The sequence below is a fragment of the Larus michahellis genome, chromosome 2, assembly GCF_964199755.1.
Source record: "Larus michahellis chromosome 2, bLarMic1.1, whole genome shotgun sequence".
Lineage (NCBI taxonomy): Eukaryota > Metazoa > Chordata > Aves > Charadriiformes > Laridae > Larus > Larus michahellis.
In genome coordinates, this window is record NC_133897.1 from 16,843,001 (window position 1) to 16,861,282 (window position 18,282).

The 18,282-nt window shown below is 36.3% G+C and overlaps 1 protein-coding gene across 4 annotated transcripts in view; it reads left to right on the plus strand.

Moving 5' to 3' along the window:
- Positions 1 to 18,282, plus strand: part of KIF5B (kinesin family member 5B) — a 35,805-nt gene that overhangs the window by 12,535 nt on the left and 4,988 nt on the right. For 2 of the 4 annotated variants that reach the window (XM_074574263.1, XM_074574265.1), the window contains 18 exons: positions 79 to 166; positions 1,678 to 1,802; positions 3,522 to 3,626; positions 4,215 to 4,360; positions 5,962 to 6,110; positions 7,429 to 7,622; positions 8,436 to 8,504; positions 9,622 to 9,828; positions 11,756 to 11,899; positions 12,506 to 12,694; positions 13,555 to 13,672; positions 14,021 to 14,082; positions 14,177 to 14,286; positions 14,470 to 14,571; positions 16,608 to 16,668; positions 16,791 to 16,862; positions 17,040 to 17,144; positions 17,666 to 17,882. In XM_074574263.1, coding sequence (XP_074430364.1) covers positions 79 to 166; positions 1,678 to 1,802; positions 3,522 to 3,626; positions 4,215 to 4,360; positions 5,962 to 6,110; positions 7,429 to 7,622; positions 8,436 to 8,504; positions 9,622 to 9,828; positions 11,756 to 11,899; positions 12,506 to 12,694; positions 13,555 to 13,672; positions 14,021 to 14,082; positions 14,177 to 14,286; positions 14,470 to 14,571; positions 16,608 to 16,668; positions 16,791 to 16,862; positions 17,040 to 17,144; positions 17,666 to 17,882 — 2,263 coding nt within the window. The remainder of the gene's footprint in view (positions 1 to 78; positions 167 to 1,677; positions 1,803 to 3,521; positions 3,627 to 4,214; positions 4,361 to 5,961; positions 6,111 to 7,428; positions 7,623 to 8,435; positions 8,505 to 9,621; positions 9,829 to 11,755; positions 11,900 to 12,505; positions 12,695 to 13,554; positions 13,673 to 14,020; positions 14,083 to 14,176; positions 14,287 to 14,469; positions 14,572 to 16,607; positions 16,669 to 16,790; positions 16,863 to 17,039; positions 17,145 to 17,665; positions 17,883 to 18,282) is intronic. The other 2 variants (XM_074574264.1, XR_012585429.1) reach the window with 2 other exon arrangements.

Here is an 18,282-nt window from a genome sequence, read left to right on the forward strand (position 1 = left end):
TCATTCCTCTAGTGTACGTCATTTACCTCTGGCTTGTTGGTGTGATGGTTTTTTTGCCTTTTTTTCTTTTTTTAAAAGGGTTGCACAGAACGTTTTGTATGTAGTCCAGAAGAAGTTATGGATACTATAGATGAAGGAAAGTCAAACCGACATGTAGCAGTTACAAGTAAGTATTATCTTTTATTGTCTTATACTGTTTTATCGATTTGCTTCTCATATGCCTTAGAAAGTAAGGAAGACAAAAATAATGAGCTAAATAATTCAGGTTTTTTGAAAGGGTCTAGCATATGCAGTTTCATCATGTCTTTCAGAAACAAGTATTTCAATTAATTTCTTGTTAGATGTTGTTACTTAGACTTGTATTGAAGGGAGAGAGTAAGTGATCAGTGAGGAACTGTGAATCACTGGAGAAAAGATGTCATTCTGCGTTTGGAATTGTGCAGAATCCCAGTTTGTGGCATTTGTTTCAATTCACCTATGAATCTATAAGAAAGGCACTGTGGCTTATCTACACTTTGGCCATTCTGTCACATATTCTAAGAAAAGGTGGTCAGAATATATATTCACACATGCCGCAGATTTAAGCAGCATCGTAGTGTCCTATGGTTTTTGGCCTGTGGCATGTAGCAGAGTTGCAAGGAGCCATGTCATAGGTCTCCGATTTCCCACAAGAAGCAGGATTAGGAAGTGACAAAGTGTTTAAAAAGAAAAAAAACACCCAACCAACAAGGAAAGATGAGGTGCGTTCAAAATAATACTGCAGTTCTTAGCAACTGAAGTGACTGTCAGAAATCTTTGAGACCCAGTTTGAGGGTGAATGTCATAATCTTCCTGTGTCCAGTTCTTTGTTCAGGAAAAGAAAGAATATACAGTCATTAAGAAAACAAAGTTTTTTCTTCTTGTTTCTTTGGAAAGGATCGAAAATAAAAATATGATGTTCCTTTTAAGGAGTGACTCAGTCCTGCACTTCTACTTCATTGCTCTTGGGTAGTAAGATTCTGGAGTAGGGACCAGATTAAGTAATGGAGAAATAGCAGAAATTTGGATAGAAGGATATTATTCTATGTTGAGCTGCTTCTCTGGTAAGCTGATCCTTTAGGCCTCTGAGGGATTTATGGTTAGAAGGAAGAAGTAGTAGGCAGACTTTCTCATTCAGATTGCAGTCGGCTTAAATTTTGTCAAGGAATTAAAATAATTCTTTGAATTCAATAAGTCTTGTTTACTTTGTATGTTTTACAGCAGAGGGAGCAGTAGGTATTTAAACCAGAAAGGGGTGAAAGGTTACAGCCACCTAGTTGAAATTTGAAAAGGGTAAAGTGGGATACTTCGTAAAGCTACAAAAAAAACCCCAACCAAACTATGTTCTGTATCAGAATGTAAGTGTGCTTTCCATTCTAATAAAGTAAATTAAATGTGTGAAATCCATAGTTGACAGGCTAGCAGATCTTATCTGTGAGCTTATGTGGTATTAATAGAAGCTCAAGGGAGACTGGATCTTTGTTACTCAATTAGACAATACTATTGGTTTTGCTGCCTCCAGTTTTATTGTCATTCAGAGATTGCTCTATATGCTTTTATGAGCTTTAGATCTGTCACTTCACTCTTTGAAGATACTGTTTTGTTATGTTAGTTTGGTTGTACAAATATTTTTGACAATTTATATATTTTGGATTATAGATATGAATGAACACAGCTCCAGAAGTCATAGTATTTTTCTTATTAATGTAAAACAAGAGAATACTCAAACAGAACAGAAACTAAGTGGAAAACTTTACCTTGTGGACTTGGCAGGTAGTGAAAAGGTAATTCTAAATTTCTTTTTCTGCTTTGGAAACCTCTGGTTGTTCTTTACAGTCAAATATTTTACGTTAATGCAACACGGATTGTTCGGTTGTCATCTCTGAAGCATTTTAATTTTGACTTTGAAATGTGGCTTCTGAATCCTAGTCTGGGTTGGCTTTTAGATACTACCTCTTTAAGCTGATCTGCATTTCTTCAGTAAGGGTTTGTAAATGTGGAATAACATGGGGAAATAGGCTAGATTTCAGTCTCAGTATCTGTGAGAGCGAAAAATTGTACAGGTCTGTTGGGTAGCCTGGTACTGGAATAAAAAGAGTTTTATGGATGTGAAATATCTGAATTTTCTTATTTAGTGTTACTAAGTTTCTTAATTTGAAATTCTGATTAACATTGTTTAAAATGACAGCTTTCTTTCCTGTGTTGGTGGCTTAAAGCAAGGAAGGAACTATGTATTGTTTTGGCTATTCTGTATCACTTATAGACTGTAATTTAGCTTTTTAAGTGCTGGATTTATGTTCTTTTCTTATGTTCATCTTTGCTTCTGGGGCAATACCCATCTTTTTCAGTCCTTTCTGCTTGCTGTTGTCATTCTTCGTGTCATTGTTCTGTGGCTTTATTATTGTCTCTGATCCTGTGTTTATTCTGAAATGTGTTTCATAGTAGTGGTCTCTCTTTTTTAATGAGAATGAAATGAAGCATTAAAGTGAGAACAGGGTTAAAGAAAAAGGCTGGTTTGCAGGTATCCTTTCTCTGTAGCTTTTTTCCTTTCACTGTTTATTTCAAACTTTGCTTTTGCACTTGTCCCAGTCTTTTTGAAGTCCATGAGGTTTTTTGATGCCTTTTCTTCGGTTGCTTTAGACATCAGCAAAGAGAATTGCTTAGCTGTAGTCATGATCACTGCTTGGTGAGAAGAACAGAAAAGGGAGGGTTATTGAACTGTAAGTCAAATTCCGCCCTTGTGGCAGAAGAGCTAAGGTAAATCAAATGGTGTCAGGGTAGATTTTTTTTCACACTTCTGCTGATAAGTTCCTACAGCATTCCTCTAGGCCAGATTCAGCCTCTAAAATCTGTTCTCACAATTTCTTGCTAATATAGACTCTGCTGTATTTTCTGGGGGGGGGGGTTGGTGGGGGAGAGTGGTAGTGTGTGGTTTGTTTGGTTTTTGATTGTTGTTTTGTTGTTGTTGTGGGGTTTTCTTTGTTTCTTGGGGTATTTTTTGTTGTTTGTTTTTATTGGGGTTTTTTTTTGTGTTTTGTTTTAAGGATGACCTCTGGACAAACTATATAGAGCTTCTTACTAAAACAAAGTTCTAACTCTTGGTTGCTTTGATATTGTAAATTACTTATAACACTTATTTCCTTTTACTCTAAGGATTTCAGACTTTATCAAACTTCAGAAAACTTTTGAAGTTGTTTATTTCATAGAAATTTTTAACTGTGTATTTGTCTTCTATGAAACGGCATACTTTGCAGGGAAAATATTCACTTCAGTTTAAAAAAATCAGATATATCTTTAAACACTGAGTTTTGAATGAAAAATTGATGGTGAATCAGAGACGGAGTCTGAGGAGGAGTTTGCTTACCTGTAATCCAACTTGCTTATGAGTGCCTCATAAAGTCAGGGAGACTGACTTAAAAGCGGGAAAATTACTCAAGTTTTATATTAAATGTGGAACGTGTTTTTTGAAGATGCATTTAGTAATTTACTGAAATATTGTATAGGTTAGTAAAACTGGAGCAGAAGGTGCTGTGCTGGATGAGGCTAAGAACATCAACAAGTCTTTGTCTGCTCTTGGAAACGTCATCTCAGCTTTGGCTGAAAGCAGTGTAAGTGTTCTCTTCTGTATTCTTATACTTCAAGGTTAAAGGATTGCATCTCTGAATACGATATTACGCAGAAATTCTTTACTGATCTCAGTGGTATATGTGGAATCTTTTAAACTAAAGGGTTCTCAAGCATTGGAACAGGTTGCCCAGGGAAATGGTGGAATCGCCATCCCTGGAGGTATTTAAAAGACCTGTAGGCGTGGTGCTTAGCAACATGGTTTAGTGGTGGTTTTGTCAGTGTTAGGTGGTTGGACTTGATGATCTGAAAGGTCCCTTCCAACCTAGACAACTCTATGATTCTGAGTGCATCAATGCATTGCGGTTGGCCGTTATTCTTATACTGTATTGACACACATTTAATGTTGAGGGACCTAAGCATCATACTGACACTTTTCTTGTACTCTAGAAGTTAGCAAACACAGAAGTACGATTTTATGTCATCCCATACATGTTTAGTCTTATGTTTTGTGAATTAAAATAGAATTTAATGTCTTTGGAAGTTATACCTAGCAAAAGCATAGCTCTTGTTTCACATTAAATAATATGCTGAAAAACTGTGACTGATTCATTTAACCATTTTCTTCCTAGACTTATGTTCCATATCGTGATAGCAAAATGACCAGAATCCTTCAAGATTCACTAGGGGGTAATTGCAGAACCACTATTGTTATTTGCTGTTCTCCATCTTCATACAATGAGTCTGAAACTAAATCTACTCTTCTGTTTGGCCAAAGGTGAGTAAATGACTTTTTTTCTTTTTTTTTTTTTTGTTTTCTTTAAGCGGAAGGAGGGAGGAATGAATTTTACCCTATTAAGTTGAATCCTTTATGTGCTGGAAGAGCCTGTCCTCTGCCAACCTTTCTTTGACAGCGTGCTGAATTACATCTGTTGTTCTGTTCACTGTATCTAGCATTCCAGTAACATTTGAGCTAATACTTCTAAATTCCTGTGTCATTTGTAATTGAATTTATAAGTACCCATTTAAAATTTAGTATTTTGTTAGGTGTCTCTTCTTTGCCACTCTGTTATTAGTGCTTCATTTTAATACTCCAATTCCTGACCTGTAGATTTAATCACTTTATTTACTGGAGCACATTACTACAAAAGCTGTCAGCATTTCATTTAGTTCATCTGGTTTTCTGTTAGCTTACCTCTTCCACTTTAATTCAACAAGATAGTTTTCTACTCTTTTTTTCTAAGATTTTTGTTATGGAAAGTAGTCTAAATGACTTCACATATTCTGCCAAGGTTTTAAGAAGTTCTGTAGTTAGTGGGTGTGGGGTAATGACTGCATTCTGCAACAGTGGAATTTTTTGGTCTCTTCTCAGAATCTAGGAGGTCCTGTCCTTTTCTATTAGTACTCCTTGAATGAGCTATTGGGAGGTGTCTTCCAGCTGTAGCTCTAGTTTCACTGCCTCATGTTCTTGACTTCATCAGAAGTTAATAGATTACACTTCTTTATCAGCTACCATAATTAGTCTGGTATATTAATTCAGGCTTCTAGAGGTGTTAAATTTATGCCGAAACCTGCAGCTGTAGTAACTGAAGGCTAGATAAGTATCACATAACTTAGTAGGAAATCATTTGGCTTTTAGTAGTAATCAATCCCAATAAGACTTTGCAGAAAGATGCTTACAGGAGTCATATTATGGGGGGGAAAAGTTTGTAACTACCATTAAACTTTTTTCCTGTTTTCATCTTTGGGGGCAGGGATGAGGGGACGGTATTTAGTAGTAGGAGACTATACAAAAGAATTGCTGAGGTAAGTGAGGTGTGGCACTAAAGTAAAAACTGCACATTAACTTCATGAGGATATATTATTAGTGCCTGTAGTTTCATCTCCAAAGTTAATGTGTTCAGATGAGACTTGCCTGACTGAACGTAGACAATCAATCTGAACTTTATAGCTTGTACACCATTTTGGGTAATGGAGATCCAACAGCTGGATTTTTAGGTTGAAGTGGGCTGTTTCTTAAATAAGCTTGATGGTTTACACCCTCAAAGTTATTATGCTCTCTGTTGGAGAAATATTTGCTAGGTGTGATGAATGCTACTCTTTGTTCAAAGCTGTGCACTGTCTTGACTGGAATTCTTTCAGGTGAAAGTATGCAGCTGGATTTTTCAGCCTTCCCAAAGTTTATTTTATTGCTCTGTCCATTAATAGTTGTATCAATCTAACTGAAATAATAGTAAGTTGGTAGGGAGTAGAAGTAAGCTTTTAGAAGAGGTGGGAATTGTTTACGCTTTTACTGTGATACTTAGAAATTTTATTTAAAAGCCTTTAATTCTTTTCTTTAAAAAATAAAATTCAGAGTTTTTTGCTGTTTCTATGTAGAGCAAAGACCATTAAGAACACAGTCTGTGTCAATGTGGAGCTCACTGCAGAACAATGGAAGAAAAAGTATGAGAAGGAAAAAGAGAAAAACAAGACTCTCCGTAACACCATACAGTGGCTAGAAAATGAGCTCAACAGATGGCGCAATGGTGAGAAGCAATTATATTCTTATTTTGCAAACTTTAGGGAAGATGATAGAGGCTGACTTAGTAATTAGGATACCAAAAATAACTGAGAGCACTATGCAAGACAGTAGTAGGAATATTAAAGCAAGGATAATAAGCTGACATAGGAACTTCATATTTTTCACTATATTGCAACTGGAACAGCTTCTAATAATCACATAATGGCAAAAATTTCTGGAAGTATGTTGATATTAGGTTCTTCAATGCTTAGTTTACTACAGAAGAAGAGTGACATACACTATAAAAAATTTTATTTTGGGGGAGAAAAAATTATATTAATTATAAATGCAGAAACTGAGTAAAATTTCCTCTGGTTTGGTTCTCTAATTCAAATCAATATCACAAGATCTTATCTTTGTTTAAAACTTAAACATATTAATAGGCAAAAAACCCACCCCGTCTTTTCTTTCTGAATAATTGACTTATCTATTGAAATGTCTGGCAAAATGCAAGTTAAATATGAAGCCTTAAATTCAGGAATGGAGGAACACAGGTCATACTTGCAGATGTATTCTGGAGTTTGGCAGCTACAGAAAACGATTTTACAATCCTGTAAACAACTGCCCCACAGCCTGATGTAAATCTGAGAAAAACGGGCTCACTTAAGTAAGTTTAGTGAGATGTGGTATTTTTTTTATTTTTGAATCTTTTATAGAGACGGTATGAGGCCACACCTGAAATGTTAAGTATAGTTCTTCCAGAATATTGACACGAGGTACTGGAGTGTTGGAAAGAGCCCATACCATTCAAGGACTGCATAACATGTTTTGTAATAAGGTGCTAAGGAATTTAGTTTCGTTTACCAGAGAAGTGCCTTGATTAGTGTGTGTGGTATTCTTTCTATGCAAAGTCAGTAAAGTGTTCTTATCAGAAGAGGTTTAATGAATAAAAAAGGATAAAAGTGTAACTGAACAAATATTTTAAATTAGAAGCAAAGCAATTTAAAGTAAATATGGCTACCCAGCAAAACAGACTGCCAAGGGAAAAGAAAGGATTTTCCGTCTTCAGGGCAAGTTAGGTGCCTTTCTGGAAGATAGTTTGATGTGAGATGTGGAGCTCATAGAGTAACTGGGTGAAATACAGTGTTCTGTGGTAAGCAGGAAATAGTTTGGATGATCTAGTGATTGATGGGTTTTTTACCAGTTAATCGTGTGAACTTGATGGCTTACTAACTGTGGCGCAGTACTGTTAGTAGGGAGCGTGTAATACTGCTCAAGGCTAAGTTTGTGGAAAATACTTCATGTCTGACTCTACTAAAACCAAGTATATTCTTTTCTTCAAGGGGAGACTGTACCAGTTGATGAACAGTTTGACAAGGAGAAGGCCAACTTAGAAGCTTTTGCAGTGGACAAGGATATTACTGTTATTAATGATAAACCAGCTACCACAATTGGAGTAACTGGCAATTTCACTGATGCTGAGAGAAGAAAATGTGAGGAAGAAATTGCCAAACTGTACAAACAACTGGATGACAAGGTATGCTATTCTTATTTAATGTAAGACCTCTTGGAAATATATCTTGAGCTATATTATATAATATTTAATTTGCCAATCTTCATTTGTCAGTACAGCTTGCTTAAATATTTGCTGGAAACGCCTACTCTAACTGCGAAGCTCTGATTAAGAGAAATCAAAATTGTATTATTTTAGTCCTAAGTGAGCATCCTTTCTTAGTTACTCTCCCTCCTTTAATGAAACTAATAAAAAATGTCCTGAAAACTAAAGTATCAGTACATAGAAAACATGATAAAAATGAAAGTTAGGAAGGAAACATTAATGAGAATCTTCAACAGTATTTCAGCTTTCTGGGTGTAGAACATTCCTAGCTGATTGTTTGTAATAATACTGAACCAGAAGAAGGGAAATAATGAGAAAGCAGGAAAATGAGTAATTTGAAGACAGCAGTTTTTACCTCCCAAGTTACGTGTATTTTATTTGAACATAATTTTAAATTTAAGCAGTAGTACTACATTTGGAGAGGAAAAAATCTCTTAATTAAATCCTAATTGTTTCTTGGAAGTTAGAACAACTTGGAGAAGACTTGCAAAAGCCCAGGAGTTTTGTCTTTGAAGCATGGTGTTTTACACATACATGCCAAGTTAAGAGCCTAATAGATCAGGCGGTGAAATCAAAAGCATTTTTTTTTTTTTTTTTTACTTTTATTGCTTTCAGTTGTATAATTGTCTCAGAATATTGAAAAGTTAGATGCCTAACATCTGCTGTCTCTTAGATTATTTTTCCTGAGTGGTATTTGCCAGTTTATTGAACACAGACTTACTTCAACTGCAGGATGAAGAAATTAATCAGCAGAGCCAACTAGTAGAAAAACTGAAAACACAAATGTTGGATCAGGAAGAGGTGAGTTTCAGTCTTGCATCTTTATTCTGTTTTTGTTTCTTTCCTTTAAAGAAATTGGAGATGTTCTGAATAGGTCACAGTTTATGACTAGGGAGTAGAATGGTGGCTTACTACTGTACAATAGTTCTCTTTTATTCCTTATCTAAATGCTCTGCCTATTCATTCTCCTCCCACTTAGACTGAGCTAATTGCTAAACTTAAACCAGTTTACCTGAACTTTAAGTATCCATGAAGATTGAAGGAATTGAAACATTTTATGCAAAGACATCGACGGTTTTCCCCGTGCAAAGTTAGCAGTTTGTCAAAACCGAAGATACCTTGATTTACTGTAAGAAATTTGTTTTAAGGTTTACTTTTGATCAGTTGCTGTACAGAGAGAGGAGGAGGAGGAGCGAAATGTAATGGCCCATAATGAAAAAGGAAGTATCTATGGGTTACTTCAAACCATATTCGCTAGAATATTCAAACAATTTGTTTGCACGTGTTGCAAGTTATGTAACTTAATTAAATTGGTGAAATACCTATTAATAATGAAATGGCTAATTTCATTTAGCCAAGATATTAGACAAAATAATTCTATATAGCACAAAGATTTAAAAAATAGTAATCTTTGTGTACATGGCAAGAAGGAACTGGGTTGAGGACTCGGGAAGTTGGAGCTACTGTTTGATCTTACTTCAATAAATAAATCTGCCTCTTTAGCAACTGTTCACTTTGTCTAGTTATTCTTCAGCAGCTAATAGTGTGAAAATGCCGGAAGCGTAGTGCCCAGCCTGGTGACAATTTCAGACTCATGAGTAGTGTTCAGCGGCCTTTTTGAGAACTTGCAGTATTCTGTGTACGTTTCCAGTTGCTGTCCAGTTGCACTTGATCTGTAATCGCTTCCATTTTAAAAATACTTTAAAAGCTAAAGAACTGTGGATACAGATGATAAATGTAATTATTCATTATACTTTCACTGTACCTGTCCTCGACATCCTTATTGCATGATGTTAGACACTAAAAATGTAGATATAAGCGATTGTAGTAGCTAAAAGGTTGAAGATTCAACTTACACATGGAACTTTCGTGATGATTATTTGTTGTAATTTTCATTAAATCTCTATCAATGTTGCAGCTTCTAGCATCAACCAGACGGGACCAAGACAACCTGCAAGCAGAGTTGAATCGCCTTCAGGCTGAAAACGATGCCTCTAAAGAGGAAGTGAAAGAGGTGCTACAAGCCCTTGAAGAATTAGCTGTCAATTATGATCAGAAGTCTCAGGAAGTAGAAGATAAGGCAAAGGAATACGAACTGCTTAGTGATGAACTCAATCAAAAATCGGTACGGAATTGGGATAAGAAATTACTGACAGTCTTCGACGTAACTCTTCTTGCCTTACCTGTATTTCTTGCTTGAAGTCATTTAAAGATATTTCCCAAGGGAAAATGGGAGCTTAAGTCTAAAACTTTTCTAGTTTTAGCAAAGGATGATTTTCTAAAACCAGTAAGCATCAGGAAAATGCACAGTGTATATTGATCTTGATAGCGCTCATCTTTTTAGTACCTATGGGATTTTACTACCTGAAGAGTATTCAGAGAAATCCTAGATATCAGAAGCTAACACTTTCATTATGTGCTGGTGACCTGACTCAATTTTGTTTGTCTTTCTGGTGCAGTTGGGGTAATCTTCCCTTAAGAATTGCTCCTTCCAATCTTGAAATTAGAGTGAGTTTTTCTTGAAAGGAATGTGTATTTGCATGGTGTATTTATGGCATGTAAAATATAACTTATCTTGATGCCTTCAAAAACAGGCAGTTGATTTTACTTTCTGAAGGGAGTAGTCCTGAATACTGAGGACATATTCCAAAAGATAGCCCTGGTTAAAATACAGATGCAGCATCAGTCCTGCAGGATGAATACCATACACCTCCTCAGATGCCTGCATATTTTCTGAATTGACTGACAGTTTTGGTAGCCAATAATTTGGCAGACTTCAATCAATTTTAAACAGTTAATACTCTACCCACTATCCTAAAATTGTAAGTACTGGAAAGGACCAGCTTGTTTGCTGGCATTGCAGCAGAATATGTGGTGGTGGAAGTCTCATTCTTCTCTGTTCTTGAAGATGAAAACTGAGTGGGTCTGGGTCTTCTAGTCAATGTGGCTTTCAGTTTTTACTTAGTAAGATTTGACTAGATACAACACTGGCATTAAAATTGTCATTCACAAGATCATGAAACCTATCTTTAAACTTACACGTATTCTGAGCTGAGTAATCTTCATTAGTTACTTAGATCTTCTTAAGGTTGGCTGAAAGTCAGATGGTCTTTGGTCCTCCTATTATGAGCAGCACTTAAAACTTGGTGGAATAGGGTAGCTGTATCTGTGTATGATTCTGAAGTGCGTGGTTTGGCTTTTTTGTTTTCTTTTTGTTTTGTTTATACATAGTTCCTTTTAGATAATCAAGTGATTCTAGATATTATAACTTTTAATGTCCATTAAGTGTCATGAATAACTCAATCCACGAGAAAGCAACAACTGTTCTGAGATGTAGTAAAATAAAAACATTTCAGTGTTCTCAGTCTGTCACAGCTAACCCATGCAGTAACCATCCTTTGGCATCACTGGCTGAAACTTCCCTACTGTAAAACTTCAGGCATTTTTTTTAAAACTGGAGAAGAGAGAGCAGACAACTTCTGAGTATGCAGGCTGCTGAGCTGCAGCCGTTACAACCACAGCAGCTCAAGCTAGCTGAAAAACTGCTGTAGAGTAAGTGTAGTGCTTATGAACTCTCCAAACTGGGTGCCATTTTTTGATATGCAAGTAGGAAAGAGTTAAAAGCTGTGCAGGTAAAGATGAAATTATTTTCCTTTACCAAAATATGGTGAAAAATGTTCGACTTGTTGTCCATTACCTTTATCTCATAAATGCAATCTTCTGCAATATTTAACTATATATAATTCGGAATGCTGTTTAGCAAGGTTGATGTGAATTTTATTGTGGAGTTGTAAGATTATCTTTCATGAGCTGAAGGCCTCTCTCCCCAGTAGTTCACATTTTGTTTTCAGAAGAAACACCATCACTCTAGGGCTTCTAAATTTTTGCCATACGGTGTATTCACATAGATTGATACCAATCTGGTATTAGGCATAAAACCGGGACACTTTAGTAGGCAACTACATGTTGCTGTATTTAAATAAATAATAGGAAAGTAGCTCTAAAATCAAGAGTGTGTTTTGTTTATTGAAGTATAACTTCTTTTACTGTAGGTCACCCTAGCCAGTATAGATGCTGAGCTTCAGAAACTTAAAGAAATGACCAACCATCAGAAGAAACGAGCGACGGAGATGATGGCCTCTTTACTAAAAGATCTTGCAGAGATAGGAATTGCTGTAGGAAATAATGATGTCAAGGTAAGAATTAGTGCAGTTTTTAATGCCATGTGTTATGCACATACATTGTGGATAGGTGGGGTCAGTTTTCTTAGTACGGTAAAAATAACCACCATAAAAAGCCTCATGTATATCAATAACTTGGGAATAAGCTTATCCCTTGCTTATGCTGTGAATTATCAATTCCCAAACAGAATTTGAAGAGCAGGTATGATTTTTTTTCTGTCTTCATTCATAATGTTAAACTACCATATGAAATGTTCATAATCAACAGCAGCATCTTGGAAATCTAATGCTGACCTACAGTGGCAATCAAGATGTTATTTGTTAAAAATGGAATGAGGAACTGAAATAAAAGATAAATCTAGAAGATCGCTGTAGGACAAGAATGTAAGCAGTGTTATAAATCTATAGTGAAATGTATTTCCCTCTTCAAGTGATTCATTGCCTTTGTGCAAACTTCTAAATAATCAATCAGAAAACTTAAAAGTTATGTTTTGGTGTGTAAATGCTCTCATTATCAGTTGAGGCAGGGGATGTGTGCTGGGCACTTCAGTTCGCTCCAGCTCATCTTTAATTCTGTTTTGTTATCTGAGTGTTCTAAATGTGTCACTCTGCACTTCTCAGCAGCCTGAGGGAACTGGCATGATAGATGAAGAATTCACAGTTGCGAGACTGTACATTAGTAAAATGAAATCTGAAGTAAAAACAATGGTGAAACGATGCAAACAGTTAGAAGGCACACAAGCAGAAAGCAATAAGAAAATGGAAGAAAACGAAAAGGAGTTGGCTGCCTGCCAGCTCCGTATCTCACAGGTAAATGTTTCTTTATGCTGTACTTCTTAAATGTTCTTTTGAATTCATTAACCTGCTGGGGGGGGAGTTGCAATTTCTTCTTGGCACCTAACAAAGTACATTGTAATGGAACAGCCACAAGACTCAGATGTATCCTCAATACTCTTTTCAGTTTGGATGCTTTTGAGTAATTGTGTGACGGGATGTCAGGATTTCTGCAATATGTCCGTAGCCTGATCCTGCTTTTGTAGCATTTGTATTAAATACTAGGGTCCATATGTTCTCCATCACAGGATCCTTTACAAATACAAGTCTTACAGAAGCAGTGGGTAGTGAGCACTCTGCCTAGTAATGCAGCAAGTTGGAAGTGGGAGAGGTAGCACTGGCACAGTAAGATTATAGTAGGCTGCAGAGTAGGTTGAATTTACTTCTAGTGTGAGAAAGGCCATTTTTAATGCAATTACTGATCTTTTCTAACAATGTGACTTCTAAAACTCCGCAAATTGCAAACTATGTATGCACTTCAGTTTTTCTATATTTTGTTTTACATACAGATGGTCACTTTTTTTTAAACCAGGAGATGCATATTTCAGTGCAGTCTTCTAAATACAGTGGGACTCTCATGCCTCTGATTAGTATTTAACATTCAAAACATCTCTTCTCCCAGCCAAAAATGTATTTCATTCCAATCCAGAATAAAGACATTGTCTTACAGGCTGCATTACACATCTACTTGAGTAGTCATATTCTTCTTAAGTTGAGTTGGCACCACTTTTGTTTTGAGATCAGGTTACTTGTTTAAAAATAAGTATAAACTGTTTATGCGGATATAATTCTGTGATACCTAGTTCCAAAGTAAATGAATCTTTCCATTCTACAAGCATGAAGCCAAGATCAAGTCATTGACTGAGTATCTTCAGAATGTGGAACAGAAGAAAAGGCAACTGGAAGAGTCTGTAGATTCCCTTAATGAAGAATTAGTTCAACTCCGAGCACAGGGTAGGAATTGCCTCCCTACACCCCACCCTCCACCACCACCATTTTAAGTATATAGTGATAAATAAGAAATTGTTCTGTTCTATTTAGATTGAAGAGCAGAGCTATAGAATGGCTTTTTGCTACTGAACATGTAGAATTACTCAATGGGAAAGCACATATGCTGTTTGAAAGAACTGCTATGGATAGGATTAAATTAAGGATGTTACTGACTTCATTGATCTTTGGAGAGGAAACTTTCCCAAATTTTAAGGTGTTGGGAAGGGAAGGGGGAATTAACACCATCTTCCCTGTGGTTGCCTAGTTACCTGGCTGAAACTTACTTTCTTTTCTCTCCTCTATCCCTACTAGAAAAAGTCCATGAGATGGAGAAGGAGCACCTAAATAAGGTTCAAACTGCAAATGAAGTCAAGGTAAGTTAATTTCATTGTGGGTTTGTTTTTTTTAAACCAAAGTGAAGTATAGCGACTTCCTAAAGCATATAATACATACTGTTTTTTCTAATAGCAAGCTGTGGAACAGCAAATTCAGAGTCATCGTGAGACACATCAGAAACAAATCAGTAGCCTAAGAGACGAAGTTGATGCAAAGGAGAAACTTATCACTGAACTTCAAGAGTAAGCAATTGTCATTGTTTTGTTAGTGCCAAATATCTGTGGACTGTGTGAGTACAGAAGCACAGTTTGGGGGGAAGGAAGTGGCAAGGGTTTCCTCAAGCAGTGTCTTTCTAACTTGTGCTGCTTTACCGAATATAATGTCTGACAGGTTCAGTTGATGTAATACGTATTTTCTGTGTTCAGCCAAAACCAGAAGATGATGCTTGAACAGGAGCGTCTTAGAGTGGAGCATGAGAAGTTGAAAGCAACTGATCAGGAAAAAAGTAGAAAACTGCATGAACTTACGTAAGTGATAATCATGCATAAAACAAATCCATGTGGGAACACTTACAGTTAAAAAACTAGTAACCTAATATGAAGAAGTGGCTCTTACTGTATGATGTGCTTGTTAAAGTGAGGGTGTTCAGAGCCTTCTTGAACTTAGCTTTTCTGAAACCTTTGCACTGCCTTAATATTTAAAGTTGGAAGTAAAATATTGAAAGATACGAAGGCCAGAAGTTTTTCTTTGTTAATATGCTATAGGTTGGAGTAATTAACTCTTCAATTGCATGCTCTGAGACTGGAAGAGGCTTGTAATAGTTCCCGTACTCTTTTTTGGTTCTTGTGTGATTTAACTAGTTAGGTGGTTCTAACTGGCTTATTCTTGAGATGAAACAGCTGCATACTTCATTGAGTAACTAAAAACAGTGTATTAGTGAATTAGAGACTGAAAAGTTAATGCAGTAATTGGAATTGAATTCTGCTTGCAGGTAAGTATCCAAGGGGCAAGCTGAAAAACAGTTCTTGACATCTAGAAATCTGACCATAATAACCTGAAAATGTTTGTAGAGTATCAGTAGCAACCCCTTTCTGGCATATGTGTATTTTAACTTCTGTAAAGAAATTCATTATACTTTAAACTTTTTCAAAAGTGCATGCTTTTTGGCTGTGTTTAAAAACACACAGTGGCTTTCAGGTTTTTGTTGTAGAATTTGAAATAATCAGAGGGACCTGATTGGTTTGTACTGGTAACCAATAAGCAACACTTTTATCTTTTTTTTTTTTTTCATTTAGCCTTACTGTGAAATACGATGTTGGTTTAACTGACTAAAATTTTAACAGTACTCTGGTCTTGTGAATCCATCTTATTCTGATTTATTTATGTGCCACAACGATTACGAACACTATGTTAGTTACAGTAGGTTTTCTTGTCTTGTAACACTTGATATATGTAGCACACTATTGCTTCTTATTTCAGTTTGCAGGCTAAACTGTGAATAGCATATATCCCTTAAAGGCACTTGCTATGTTAGAAACTTTCCTTTTCAAAAGACTTGCAGGAAAAGACTATAAACTAGTTTGGTGTTCTGTGTCTTCCCCCAGCCTTTTTGAATCCAGTTATTTCCATTGTATGTCTTATGACGTGTGCATGGCAAATGACAGGACAGAAACAGTGTGGATTATTCACGCTTTATTCTTTTCGTTTGGTTGGTTTTTTATGTAGAGTTGTCTAAGATGCCTGGAACTACTTTTCCAGTGAGGAAAATGGAGAGGATGCTGAGATATTCTTTAGAATATTTTATTACCTCAAATGCTTAATTATTTAGCAAGTCCAAATTCCTTTCCTGTATCCTGTCATTTTAGTAATTGCACTGCCTTATAATTCTGAGAGATAACATTAGCAGTGCAGTAAATGCTTTCATGTTAAACAATAGGAGCATGTTAAACAATACAGAAGCTCTGTAAACTGATAACCATTAAGTTATATTCCTGTAAACTGAGATTGCCAAAGCTAGCATAGTCAACAACAAATGTGTTGGGGGTGAGGTGGGGGAACAAAACAAAGAAAAAAAAAAAAATCCTTAATGTGTCACATGATACTTGTCATCTCAGCTAAGAGATGGTCAGAGCTAAGAACATTTGTAGGAGATCATCTCTCTCAATATTCATAATGAGCCTGTCTCCGAGAGCCTTTCTTTAGGGACATGGTTTAATGGTGGACTTGGCAGTGCTAGATTAATGGTTGGACTTGATGATCTTAAAGGTCTTTTCCGACCTAAACGATTCTATTCTAGAAACTTATTTATGCATCTGAATGTATTTGTTTGTATTGCTTCAATATTAAAAGTACTTCCCTCTTTTCCACCTGCAACTTCCCCACTGCCGTCCTACTCCATGTGGATTTCTGAGTGTTGTTTCATCTGTTGGTTACATTCTTAATTGAGGGCTTCAACTGAAAAACGTTTTTCATTTGTACTATATAGTGTTTATCACTCTAGTCTCCTAAAACATTAACATTTCCAATCTTGCTCAATCTTCAGCATGATTTTATTCTCTTTTAGGGTTATGCAGGACAGACGGGAACAAGCGAGGCAAGATTTAAAGGGTTTAGAAGAGACTGTGGTAAGATAGTCAGAACATGTTCCAAAGGAAATGTCAGTACTTGCTTGCTTTCCCCCATGCCCTTCAGAGTTCTATTTTTAAATTTTTTTTCTTCATTTTTTATTCCTTGTCCTTAACTGTAGGCAAAAGAACTTCAGACTCTTCACAATCTTCGGAAGCTGTTTGTTCAAGATCTGGCTACTAGAGTGAAAAAGGTAATGTGGTGCTGTAGTGAAAATGGGGGTTTCTGAGAATGCTACATAAATTTCAGTTTAAAACTAAATTAGGAATTGATCTTTATGCGGTGTGATTTTTTCTGGCTTGATCTTAATGTGCAAATTCAGATGTGTACTCAGCCTCCTCTCTCCCTCCGCATGCCTTTGTTACTGCAGAGTGCTGAGATTGACTCGGATGATACAGGAGGCAGCGCTGCACAAAAACAGAAGATCTCCTTTCTTGAGAATAATCTTGAACAGCTTACAAAGGTTCACAAGCAGGTACAATGAGGCTTAATTTCAAGTTTTAATTGAAAACAAACTACTTAAAGTGCATTATTATAGAAGTGACTGAATGCATATTGGTCATCAAGTAACTGTTCTATAATTTAATACTTCTATGTCTTGACTGTGTCTCTTGATATAAAACGGTAGACTAAAGTTTTCCTATAAAGTAAATTAATAGCTTTATGTGCATGTGGGAATGTAACCAAATAGCTGCATTTAAACTGAAGAACATCCAAGTTAGTGTTTCGAGTTAGTATATCAGTCTGGGGGATGCTTGCCTGTCTGTCTCTGACTGAAAAAGAATGTAGACTTTAAGTGCCTATGTTGGGGAGCACGTTCTTCCACAGTAACTGATTTTCAAATGACAATCTTACAGATGAACTATTAGATTTACTAAAAGCTTAAGCAAAGATAATATAATAGCCCTACTGCTTTGCCTGTTGAGGGGCAGGAGGGTGTTTGGCTCTTCCCACAAAGGAGAGATACCAAGAAAATAATCGATTCCGTTTTTATAGCTGGTACGTGATAATGCAGATCTTCGCTGTGAACTTCCTAAACTGGAGAAGCGACTTAGAGCTACAGCTGAAAGAGTTAAAGCTTTGGAGTCTGCACTGAAGGAAGCCAAAGAGAATGCTTCTCGTGATCGCAAACGGTATCAGCAAGAAGTAGATCGTATAAAGGAAGCTGTGAGATCCAAGAATATGGCCAGAAGAGGACATTCTGCGCAAATTGGTTAGTAAAGAATCCCTTGCCCTGTAAAGCTTCATCTGTCTCCTGATTTCTTTGATCTTTGTGCATGTATGGATCTTTCAACCCTAGTTAGAACTGCATGTGTGAACATAGTGTATTTTCTACCATGAGTTATATTTTGGTTAATACTGTAAGGGTGGGTGGGTGGTGGTGCATGGTTGGTTGGGGTTTTTATTTATTTAAGTGGGTCTCTTCCTGCTAGTTGGATTTTTGTACATGCTGGGAAAGGCATACTAGCCTGAATGTGTGTTCCGTTTCCTAGAACAAAACAAAACACTGAATGCGAGTCTTAGGTCTTTACCATGATTCCGTAAGAATTTCAAAGGCTAAGTAGGTATTCCAAAGTAAGGAGAGAGATTAAGCCATCACCTTAAAGAACAAC